We start from the raw sequence: 12,133 nt of genomic DNA on the forward strand, positions 1-12,133 counted from the left end.
TTATGAGCATCCCAAATAATTTTCTTATGAATACAGGCAAAGGCTATTTTTTAAAAGTAATTTTACTAGTTGTATGCAGTCTAATGGGTAACATGCATCCCTTCTATGTAAAAATGAAACCATTCTTTTCTTATAGAAAAGAAAATGAAGAGAGAAAGCTGATGATGTTGTAAGCCTTAGCAGCCTTGATCTGAAGGTAAGCCTTATACTACTCTGTCAAAGAAAAGCAATTTTATTTCTGTGGTGTAAGAATATGAATGCTGATTTATTTTGCATTTTTAATGTGCAAAACTGAGTAATATTGGCTCTCATAGATAAATTGTTTTTTCTGCTCTAGTACTTTGTTAAAAATTAAGAGAAAACCTCCCATAAATGATTTTAGCTCATATCTAATAATCACAATCTCAAATGCCTACGAAGACCAGACATGTATCTGCAAAGAAGGGAGGTATGGATATGAAATACTATGGAATACTATTCAGCCATAAGAAGAAAACAAATCCTACCATTTGCAACATCAAGGATGGAGCTAGAGGGTACTGTGCTCAGTGAAATAAGTCACAGAGAAAGACAAATACCAAATGATTTCCCTCATTTGTGGAAAATTTTCTGCTCATTCTAATGTCAATTTAGTTTTCCTGAACTTCTACAGAGGAGCTTGGTTCAGAAAGCTTCTCTAACTTCATAGATCTCTCTCTCTTCTTTTCATGGTGGCTTGTTTCTGAGATGCTATCTTCATGTGTATATCAAGCAAAACTGAAGGAACAAAATAGCAGCAGACTATCACAGACTCCAAGAAAGGGACTAGCAGTTACCGAAGGGGAGGGGAGGGATGGAGGGAGGGAGGGAGGGAGGGAGAAGGGGATTTTGGGGTATGATGATTGGTGCACATGGTGTGTATGGGGTTACGGGGAATACAGTGTAGCTCAGAGAAAGCAAATTGGGACTCTGTGGCATCTTATTATACTGATGGACAGTGACTGCAGTGGGGTATGTGGGGACTCGATAATAAGAGTGACTGTAATAACCACATTGTTTTTCTTGTGAAACCTTGATACCTTCATAAATAAATAAATTAAATTAATAAATAAAAAGCAGGTACTGTTGGCCATCTGAATTTCTTCTTTGGAGAAGTGTCTGTTCAGATAAAAAAAAAAAAAAAAAAGCAGGTATGGTGAAAGTAGAGCGCCATGTCCTTCCTAGAAGAGGTAGCTGCTGCTGTGCTCCAGCTATTGCCGTGTGTGGCACTGTCAAAATAAAGGATATTTTTTTGTGAAACCTCCTGATTTTTAACTGTTGGACCATGCAGGCCAGACAACTTGCCTGCAAGTCAGTTATAGCCCATGGGTTGACAGTGTGTGACGTTCGATAAACTAAAACTCAGTGCACACTTAAAAATTGATTATGTATCATTTTGTGTAAAATTGTAGTTAAGTCCAAACACCTGGTATCTTTGAAATTGCTTATTCTATTTTTGTGATTTGGCAAATTTTATAGAGCCATCTTGTTTTTAAGGAATGTTTTTAAACATTGTTATGAAGAAGTTACATAGTTTAAAGTAAGTTTTTTTAAATGTTTGACATGTTTAAGGATGATAGGTGCTACTGCTTTGAAGCAAAGTTATTTTCTAAAAATTAAGTTTTTATAGGTTTGTCTTTCAACATTTTAGCAAATACAGGAGGCCAGATTGTGTGCACGCATGTGTGTGTGTGTGTGTGGTTACAACATCTTTATAGAAGAATTATGTATTTTAAGTGTTGTGCTTTTTTCAAAACAGTTTTTAGTTGCATTTTTAAAATTTGTATTTAAAGGAAGAAAATAGCGTGAAAAGATAACCCTGGGGTATTAAGATATGCTTCAAATCAAATACAAAAATAAGACAGTATTTGCAGTTTACCACAATAAAATTCATGGTCAAATGTACTTAAAGATCATCCTCCTTTTCTTCACCCCAGCTCCAGCAATTATCAATGTACCATCAGATCCATTTCACATCATCTATCCACTCACCTACCCTGCCTTAGATTATTTTTAAGCAAATCCTAGACATTCTGTCATTTCATCTGTATCATCAAATTCAGTATTCACACATTTGGTTTTGTTGTTGTTCATCTTGTAAGTTTGATTAGAATTCATATAGGGTCCATACACAGTGACTGATTATATCTCTTAAGTATCTTTTGATCTATAGGTTTTCTCACTAGCTCTTTGTCTTCTTGCAGTTTTTTTGTTCTTAAAGAAACCATGTCTTTTTTCCTATAGAGCTTTCAACAGCTTGGATATTCATGAATGTATCCCCCTGGTATCATTTTCTATGTTCCTCTATCCCTTTATTTCAACTGATTGGTGGCTAGGTGTGGAGATTCTTTATATTGACTGTGTTCTTCACACGGGGAGGTATATGTCTTTTTGTGCTTTTTTCAAAATTAGTTATCATTTCATAGATGCATTTTTTTCATTGGAGGTGGCAAAGCAGTGGTACTGTACTTTGTCAGCCCTTCTGTTTACTAACTGAAACATTTCAGTAAAAAGAAAATTCCCCTCATAACCATTTGGTTACTACAAAGTACTAACTTATACTAAAGGCAGAGCAAGTGCTTGATTCATTCCTTTACCAGTTTTTAAAATCATGAATTTTATTTATTAACATTCTCTAATGAATTTCAGTAGGGCACAGGAAATCAACATGTGACATACCTTAAATTTATACCATGTGAATTATGCCTAATAAAGCAGCGGGGGAAAGGACATAGGAGCCATCCTGAAGTAGCACTCAGTGGCCAAAGATGTGATGATTTGATCATAGTAAGAATAATAATTGAAGTGGATCATGATACAACAAGTGTGTGCATACCCATGAGTTTAAAAATACTACAAATGAAAAAATCATAGCTACTTTCTGGGGCTTGAAACCCATTGCAGGACACAGTGTGACCAAAGAAGATGACAGCAAACGTTCTTTTGGGGTGAAAAGGTTTATTACCGAGCTGCTGAGCCGAGCTTTCTATATAGTGCAATAATAGCTTATTCCATAAAGGTAGCCTAGCAACAGGCCAGTTACATCATCAGGTGGTTTAAGTTCCGTGAGAATCCTGGCCATAAGAACCCCAACTGGCCCACACAGCGAACTTGCCAGGGGCTGAAAGCCTTTGGCAAGACAAGTGGCGAAGTCCACAGTGTTCATTGACTACTAAGGAGAAAGAAAGGCTTCTCTTATGGGAGGGGTGCTTCAGCAGGCTACCCCTAGGAGGGGGCAGACAGTGGATTATCTGAGGGAAGCACAGGAGGAGGTGGCACGAGAATGCCAGATGCGGAGAATTAAGGTGAAGGTAAGAGCTTCTGAAGACTGAGCTAGCGTTGCTGTGAGGCACGGTAGAAAAGCTAAAGGTTGCGGCAGAGGAGGTACTCGGGGCAGGGGAGAGAAAGGTGCCATCAGCCCCAGAAACAGAGGAGCTGGGAAAGGATGAAGGGGTGGTGCCAGAGGCACTGACCCCTCCCATATTGAAAGCACGCTCAGTCGTTGTAAAGAAAATACCCAGCAGTTGAAAGTTCCCTTAGGAGAGGAGCAGTCCCCTCGTGGAGCACTCTGTGCTCCACCCCTATAATCAGGCGGAGCTGGTTCATTTGGGGTTCTGGTTTAGGCAGAAGCCCTCAGAGTCAGTATCAGCTTGGCTCCTACGTCTGTGGAACTTAGGGGTGGATGAAATTGTTCTGTTGGGATCACAGATGGGAAAGCTGGCAGCGATTATGAAATGCACATCAGACCCCAGAGAATCACTCCCTCCTCGATTGGCTTATAGCTGCACTTCGTGCTGTGTGGCCCAATCAGGGTGATCTACCATCCTCTCCTGTTAGATGGCAGATGTATGCTGAGCTCCAACAGGTGTTATGAGAGCTAAGCATAAGAAATGCCATGTGTAGTGCAGAGAATTATGGCCCATATGAAGAGATTTTCACTACTGGGTTGAGAAATACTGTGCTTCAAACACCTCCCACATCTGTCTTTGGGTCTCTAGTGGCCATTCTTTCCCCTCACTATGGCCAGCGCATAAGCAAGGTAACACGTACAGTAGCCGAGTGAGGAGAGGTTGAAACAATGAGAAAACGGAGAGAAATAAGGTCTTCTACTCACAAGAAGAACTTAAAGGATCTCATGAAGGTTACGAGGACCCAGATGTGGGTTGGTTTAATACCGGTAGGAGCAGATGAAAGGAAATTAGATGGAAAGTCAAATTAGGTCTTACTAGACCTATGGCAACATCTGAAAACAGAGCAGCAGTTCCAGCTATTAAGACCAAAGAGGCAGAGGTAAAAGCCAGAGCCACAAGTCCGAACTGTGTGTTTGCAAGACTTCCTGCTGGAGAGGGAGACAACCTCACTCGAGCCCACACAGGAAGACGATTGGGGAACATGGTTTGACTGAGGGGAAGGTCGATGTATCTACCCTGAGGGACCAGGGGGAACAGGAGGCCACATGTTGAAATAGCTATCCATTGGTCCCCAGTGAAGTGAACATACAATGTGTCCCGGCTCTGGCGGACACAGGGGGTGAATGTGCACTGATTCATGATAACCTTGAGCAATTTTCCTGAGACCCCAGAATCATAGATGGATATAGGGATAAGGCTGAATGAAACAGGCCCAAATCCCTTGGGGAAAAGGGTGTCTACCCCAAAAAGAGTATAGTGGGTATATATCTCCTATCCCTGAGTATATTTTGGGGATTGATATCCTGCAGGGTGTATGGTTGCTGACCACTGCAGGTGAGTTCAGACTGCTAGTATGTGTGGGGAAGGCAGTTCTGAGGGGACATGGTAGGCACCTTCTCATAGCTCTGCCTGTGCCTTGGCAGGTGACTAATATCAAACAATACAAACTGCCTGGAGGACGTAAAGAGATTGGAGAAACTATCCAGGAGCTCGAAAAGGTGGGTATTATAAAGCCCACCCATAGTCCTTCAATTCCCCAGTGTGGCCAGTAAAAAAGCCAGATGGCTCCTGGCATGTGATTGTGGATTATAGAGAATTGAATAAAGTCATACCCCCTATGCATGCTGCTGTCCTCTCTATTGCAGGCCTGATGGATACCCTCAGCCATGAACTAGGAACATACCATTATGTGGTAGATCTTGCTAATGCCTTCTTTTCCATTGACATTGAGCAGGAAAGTCAGGAACAGTTTGCCTTCATGTAGGAAGGATGGCAATGGACTATCACCATGCTTCCACAGGGATACCTCCAGAGCCCCACCATCTGTCACGGACTTGTAGCCCAGGACGTGACTACATGGGAGAAACTGCCAGTGCTGCGGCTGTATCATTATATTGATGATGTCATGTTCACATCCGATTCTCTTTCAGATCTAGAAGGTATAGCACGTAAACTGCTGCAACATCTACAAGAGAAAGGATGGGTTGTGAACAGTACCAAGGTTCAGGGACCTGGTTTGTCTGTCATATTCTTGGGCAACATCTAGTTGGGTGAGACCCACGTTATACCAGAAGCAGTTATAGGTAAAGTCCAGGCTTTTCCTACCCCTACAACTGTAGCATTGCTGTTGGAGTTTCTGGATCGTCTAGGCTACTGGAGAGTTTATCCTGCACTTGGCACAAATTCTGAAGCCCTTATACCAGTTGGTATGAAAGGGCATCAGGTGGGACTAGGATGAGACTTGTGCATCTGCCTCTACTACAGCCAAATGGGCAGTCAAGGCTGTTCAGGCCTGGAGTGTGATAGACCTATCAAGGCCCTGTGAACTGGCTGCACATGTGACTGAAGACGGTGTCTCTGGCAGCGGCTTGAAGGAACTTGCCAACCTATTGGATTCTGGTCACAACTCTGGAAAGGGGAAGAGGCAAGATACACTTTGATAGAAAAACAACTGGCTGCCGTATATCATGCCTTGCTGGCTACAGAACCCATCACTGGAATGGACCCGATAAAGTCAATAACCAACTCTCCCACCTGGCGTGGGTGTGACACTGGACCCAAAAGCCAAGGAGTGGTGTGGCACAAACGCCCACACTGGCCAAGTGGGGTGCTTACCTACAGCAACGTAGTGCCCTCTCTAGTAGCCCCTTGAGTGAAGATTTCCCTTGCTTTTGAACCATTAGTAGCCAAAAGTCCTTATCGGGCGGGAAGAGCCCCTATGCCCAAAGATGCATGATACACAGACAACTCCAGCTGTGGGCAGGCCCCAAAATGGAGGGCCATAGCTTTCCATCCTAAGACTGAGACAATATGGATGGAAGATGGTGAAGGGAAGAGCAGCCAACAGGCAGAGCTGTGGGCCATGTGGCTTGTGGTCAGCCAGGAGCCCTCCCCTATAGTTGCCTGCACTGACAGCTGGGCTGCCTATCAGGTCTTGACCCTGTATCATGCCAACGGCCTGGCTGTTCACCGACCCATTTGGGGACAAGAATTGTGGCAAGACTTATGGACCTGTGGTCAGACTAAAATAATTACAGTTTATCGTGTGACAGGTCATTTGCCAGTGGCATCCCCAGGAAATGATGAAGCAGATGAATTGGCCCTGATACATTGGTTAGAAGGAAAGCCTGCCTCTGATGTAGCCCAGTGGTTACATCAGTGTTAGTTGCATGTGAGGCAAAAGACAATGTGGGTTGTAGCCCGTCAGTGGGGCTTGTCTTTTTCCTTTGAAGAAGTTAGTAGAGCCTGGCAGGAGTGTATCGTGTGCTTCAAAAGGGACTTACACCAAGTTCCACAGCAACATGGGAAAATAACTAAGAGGGCTATACCCCTTGTCAGGTGGCAGATAGACTATATTGGGCCCCTACCTGTGTCAGAAGGATATCGTTATGCCATGACTTGTGTGGACACAGCTGCTGGACTTGTGGTTGCTTTTCCTACCCATTATGCACACCAGCAGATGACCAAAAGAAGCCTAGATTGTCTTTGCCACCTGTGGCCCACCACAGGTAATTGAGAGTGATCAGGACACCCATTTTACTGGACATACACTGCAAGAATGGGTGCCACAGCTGGAAATCAAATGAAAGTTTCATGTGCCATACAGTCCTACCGCGGCAGGCATGATGAAGAGGCACAGTGGCTTGTCAAAATCCGGAAGTCAGATACCAATAGTCTGTGGGGATGGTCAGTCTGCTTATGTACCGTGCTATGGCATTTGAACGAGAGACCCCCGAAAAGGAGACCTGAACCTCATAAATGTGTTAACACCTATGGCTGCCTCCCCTATGCAACTGCAAGTACAAACCAAGGAAGAATCACTGAAGCCGAGGTTTGGTCACCAGAATAATATCTTGCCACCAACACCAACTTCACTGAACCCCAGAGACTCCATTGAGTGGACCTGGCCTAGGACCTTTCGACACATGGACCAACGATGGCTGGCTCTCCTGGCACCTTGGGGACAAGGCCTGGAAGCTGGCCTCCTGTCTATTCCTGGAACGACCGCAGAGTGGTCCCCAAAGGTCACAGTAGTATATCCTGAAAGGCCAGAAGGTAGGAGATACTTACCGGGCAGTTTGTTTTATCATTATGGCCAGTGCATGCACCTCCAGTAGCACTATATACAGACCCTTCAGTAACCCCGACGGGGAAAGGAGTAAAAGTATGGTATACTAGACCTGGAAGGGGGACCCCCTTCCTGCTACAGTCCTATCACAGGACCACTCTCTTGCATGCATCCTACCTGATGGACAAGATTTGCCTATGTTGTTGTCATTAAAACATGTGTCTTATCGCCTCTAAGGTCTTTTGTGGATTAGGAACCTCCTCTGACTTGAGGATTATTATAATTTTTGTTATCTGTGTCAAAATCTTGTTGTATCTTAATTTTTGTTAACCTCTACGTTGTTTTTATCGCCTGTTGCTGTTGTGGAATCTGGTTACAGTGCCCCAGCTTTCTCGCACAGGGACCATTGAGGACGATTGAGAGCATGTAGATTGTAGGGCGAGAATCCTTGAGGGGTGATGTCTTAACAAAGGGTTTCAGACCCAGGGCAGTTCGCTATGGATTCAGTGTGACCAAAGAAAATGACAGCAAAATGTTCTTTGGGGTGAAAGGGTTATACCCAACTTTATTTCCAGGTGGCAGGTCAGTCAGTAGAATCCCATTAACTCAGAGTGAGTCTGTATGCAGCAAGCCAGTCTCTGCCTCTGGGCCCCTTTGTCCGCACAGCCAACCTCTGGGCCCCTCTGTCCTCACAGCCGTTCTCCGGGCCTCTCTGCACAGTCCTCCCGCACAGCTGCCCTCTGGGCCTCTTTCCTCGGCGCTGCCACCACTCCAGCCTCTTCTCTGTTCTCCAGCAGCCTTGCAGTCCTGCCACCGTGTTGCGTGCAGAGCAGTGGGCGGAGTTCTTTGTATAGAGTCAACAGCCATGTATTGCCCAGAGGTGTGCAGTGAGCTATTCAACCATGGCCAGGTGAGAATCCTGGCCACAGGAACTCTCATTTTATGCACAGGTGGAGTGTGGGGAAGTTAAGGTTCCTATGGCCAGGATCCTCACTAAACTTAAACCACCTGATGATGTAACTGGCCTGTTGTTAGGCTACTGCTTCCATGCCTTTAAGCAATGAGCTATTATTACACTATATGGAGAGCTCCACCCAGTGCTCTGGACGGAGGCAAAAATGCTAGTGGTTGACCGCTGTGATAACAAACCGAGTAATAAGCACTTTCACCCCAAAGCATGTTACTGCTGTCATTTCTTTGGTCACATTGAATCCGTAGCATCTGAAACCTATTGGCAAGACAGACCCTCACCTCATATCTTAGAGGTTTGATAGACCTTCTTTTCTTCCAAGAGCTACAAAATATATGTAATTTTTTTTTCTTTGTAGTATATGCTACCATTTATCTAAGGGCTGAAATATAAATACATATTATGTATTTACTTTTTCTTGTTGTTGCTGTTATCATTAATCTACAATTACATGGAGAACATTATGTTTACTCGGCTCTCCCCTTCACCAATTCCCCCCCACAAACCCCGTTACAGTCACTATCCATCAGCGTAGTAAGATGTTGTAGAATCACTACTTGTCTTCTCTGTGTTTCACAGCCCTCCCCTTTCCCCCACCCCCCACATTATACATGCTAATCATAATACCCCCTTTCTTCTTCCCCACCCTTATCCCTCCCTACCGTCCCATTCTCCCCAGTCCCTTTCCCCTTGGTAACTGTTAGTCCCTTCTTGGGTTCTTTGATTCGACTGCTGTTTTGTTCCTTCAGTTTTTCTTTGTTGTTATACTCCATATTTGAGTGAAATCATTTGGTATTTGTCTTTCTCTGCTTGGCTTATTTCACTGAGCGTAATACCCTATACCTCCATCCATGTTGTTGCAAATGGTAGAATTTGTTTTCTTCTTATGGCTGAGTAATATTCCATTGTGTGTATGTACCACAACTTCTTTATCCATTCATCTACTGATGGACACTTAGGTTGCTTCCATTTCTTGGCTATTGTAAATAGCGCTGCGATAAACATAGGGGTGCATCTGTCTTTTTCAAACTGGGCTGCTGCATTCTTAGGGTAAATTCCTAGAAGTGGAATTCCTGGGTCAAATGGTAAGTCTATTTTGAGCATTTTGAAGAACCTCCATAGCGCTTTCCACAGTGGTTGAACTAATTTACATTCCCACCAGCACTGTAGGGGGGTTCCCCTTTCTCCACAACCTCACCAACATTTGTTGTTGTTTGTCTTTTGGATGGTAGCCATCCTTACTGGTGTGAGGTGATATCTCATTGTAGTTTTAATTTGCATTTCTCTGATAACTAGCGATGTGGAGCATCTTTTCATGTGTCCGTTGGCCATCTGAATTTCTTCTTTGGAGAATTCTCTGTCTGACTCCTCTGCCCATTTTTTAATTGGATTATTTGCTTTTTGTTTGTTGAGGTGCATGAGCTCTTCATATCTTTTGGATGTCAAGCCTTTTTCGGATCTGTCATTTATGAATATATTCTCCCATGCTGTAGGGTACCTTTTTTTTTCTATTGCTGGTGTCCTTTGCTGTACAGAAGCTTTTCAGCTTGATGTAGTCCCACTTGTTCATTTTTGCTTTTGTTTTCCTTGCCTGGGAGATATGGTCATGAAGAAGTCACTAATGTTTATGTCCAAGAGATTTTTGCCTATGTTTTTTTCTAAGAGTTTTATGGTTTCATGACTTACATTCAGGTCTTTGATCCATTTCGAATTTACTTTTGCATATGGGGTTAGACAGTGATCCAGTTTCATTCTCTTACATGTAGCTGTCAGTTTTGCCAGCACCATCTGTTGAAGAGACTGTCATTTCCCCATTGTATGTCCATGGCCCCTTTGTCGAATATTAGTTGACCATATATGTTTGGAGTCTCTATTCTTTTCCATTGGTCTGTGGCTCTGTTCTTGTGCCAGTACCAAATTGTCTTGATTACTAGACAAGCTTTGTAGTAGAGCTTGAAGTTTGGGAGTGAGATCCCCCCACTTTATTCTTCCGTCTCAGGATTGCTTTAGCTATTCGGGGTCTTTGGTGTTTCCATATAAATTTTTGAACTATTTGTTCCAGTTCATTGAAGAATGCTGTTGGTAGTTTGATAGGGATTGCATGGAATCTGTATATTGCTTTGGGCAGGATGGCCATTTGACGATATTAATTCTTCTTGGCCAAGAGCATGGGGTGAATTTCCATTTGTTAGTGTCCTCCTTAATTTCTCTTAAGAGTGTCTTATAGTTTTCAGGGTATAGGTCTTTCACTTCTTTGGTTAGGTTTATTCCTAGGTATTTTATTCTTTTTGAGGCAATTGTGAATGGAATTGTTTTCCTGATTTCTCTTTCTATTGGTTCATTGATAGTATAGGAAAGCCACAGATTTCTGTATGTTAATTTTGTATCCTGCAACTTTGTTGTTTTCTGATATCAGTTCTGGTAGTTTTGGAGTGGAGTCTTTAGGGTTTTTTTATGTACAATATCATGTCATTTACAAATAGTGACAGTTTAACTTCTTCTTTACCAATCTGGATTCCTTGTATTTCTTTGTTTTGTCTAATTGCCATTGCTAGAATCTCCAGTACTATGTTGAATAACAGTGGGGATAGTGGGCATCCCTGTCTTGTTCCCGATCTCAGTGAAAAGGTTTCAGCTTCTTGCTGTTCAGTATGATGTTAGCTGTGGGTTTATCATATATGGCCTTTATTATGTTGAGGTACTTGCCCTCTATACCCATTTTGCTGAGAGTTTTTATCATTAATGGATGTTGAATTTTGTTGAATGCTTTTTCAGCATCTATGGAGATGATCATGTGGTTTTTGTCCTTTTTGTTCATGTGGTGGATTTTCAAATGTTGTACCACCCTTGCATACCTGGGATGAATCCCGCTTGGTTGTGCTGTATGATCCTTTTGATATATTTTTGAATTTGGTTTGCTAATATTTTATTGAGTATTTTTGCATCTACGTTCATCAGGGATATTGGTCTGTAATTTTCTTTTTGGTCTGTAATTTTCTTTGCCTGGTTTTGGTATTAGGGTGATGTTGGCTTCATAGAAGGAGTTTGGGAGTATTCCCTCCTCTTCTCTTTTTTTGGAAAACTTTAAGGAGAATGGGTATTATGTCTTCTCTTTATGTCTGATAAAATTCTGAGGTAAATCCATCTGGTCCAGGGGTTTTTTTCTTGGGTAGTTTTTTGATTACTGCTTCAATTTCTTTGCTCGTAATTGATTTGTTCAACTTTTGTGTTTCTTCCTTGGCCTGTTCCTCTCAGTGCCTCCGTGTCCTAACTTATTTTCTGTCTGGTGGATCTATCCTTTGGAGTGAGTGGCCTGTTGAAGTGTCCTAAAATGAATGCATTGCATTCTATTTCCTCCTTTAGTTCTGTTAGTATTTGTTTCACACATGCTGGTTATCCTGTGTTGGGAGCATATATATTTATAATAGTTATATCCTCCTGTTGGACTGACCCCTTTATCATTATGTAATGTCCTTCTTTATCTCCTGTTACTTTCTTTGTTTTGAAGTCTATTTTGTCTCGTACTAGTACTGCAACACCTGCTTTTTTTCTCCCTGTTGTTTGCATGAAATGTCTTTTTCCATCCCTTGACTTTTAGTCTGTGCATGTCTTTGGGTTTGAGGTGGTTCTCTTGTAAGCAGCAGCATATAGATGGGTTTTGCTTTT

At 42.7% G+C, this 12,133-nt stretch overlaps 1 protein-coding gene across 3 annotated transcripts in view; it reads left to right on the forward strand.

The window, feature by feature from the left end:
* Nucleotides 1-1,885: 1,885 nt before the first annotated feature.
* Nucleotides 1,886-12,133, forward strand: part of LOC140847824 (neuroepithelial cell-transforming gene 1 protein-like) — a 34,044-nt gene continuing 23,796 nt past the window's right edge. The window contains exons 1-2 of one of the 3 annotated variants that reach the window (XM_073229198.1): nucleotides 1,886-3,329; nucleotides 4,853-4,927. In XM_073229198.1, the coding sequence (XP_073085299.1) occupies nucleotides 3,216-3,329; nucleotides 4,853-4,927 (189 nt within the window). In that variant the 5' untranslated portion in view covers nucleotides 1,886-3,215. The remainder of the gene's footprint in view (nucleotides 3,330-4,852; nucleotides 4,928-12,133) is intronic. The other 2 variants (XM_073229194.1, XM_073229195.1) reach the window with 2 other exon arrangements.

The sequence above is a fragment of the Manis javanica genome, chromosome 2 (assembly GCF_040802235.1).
Source record: "Manis javanica isolate MJ-LG chromosome 2, MJ_LKY, whole genome shotgun sequence".
NCBI lineage: Eukaryota > Metazoa > Chordata > Mammalia > Pholidota > Manidae > Manis > Manis javanica.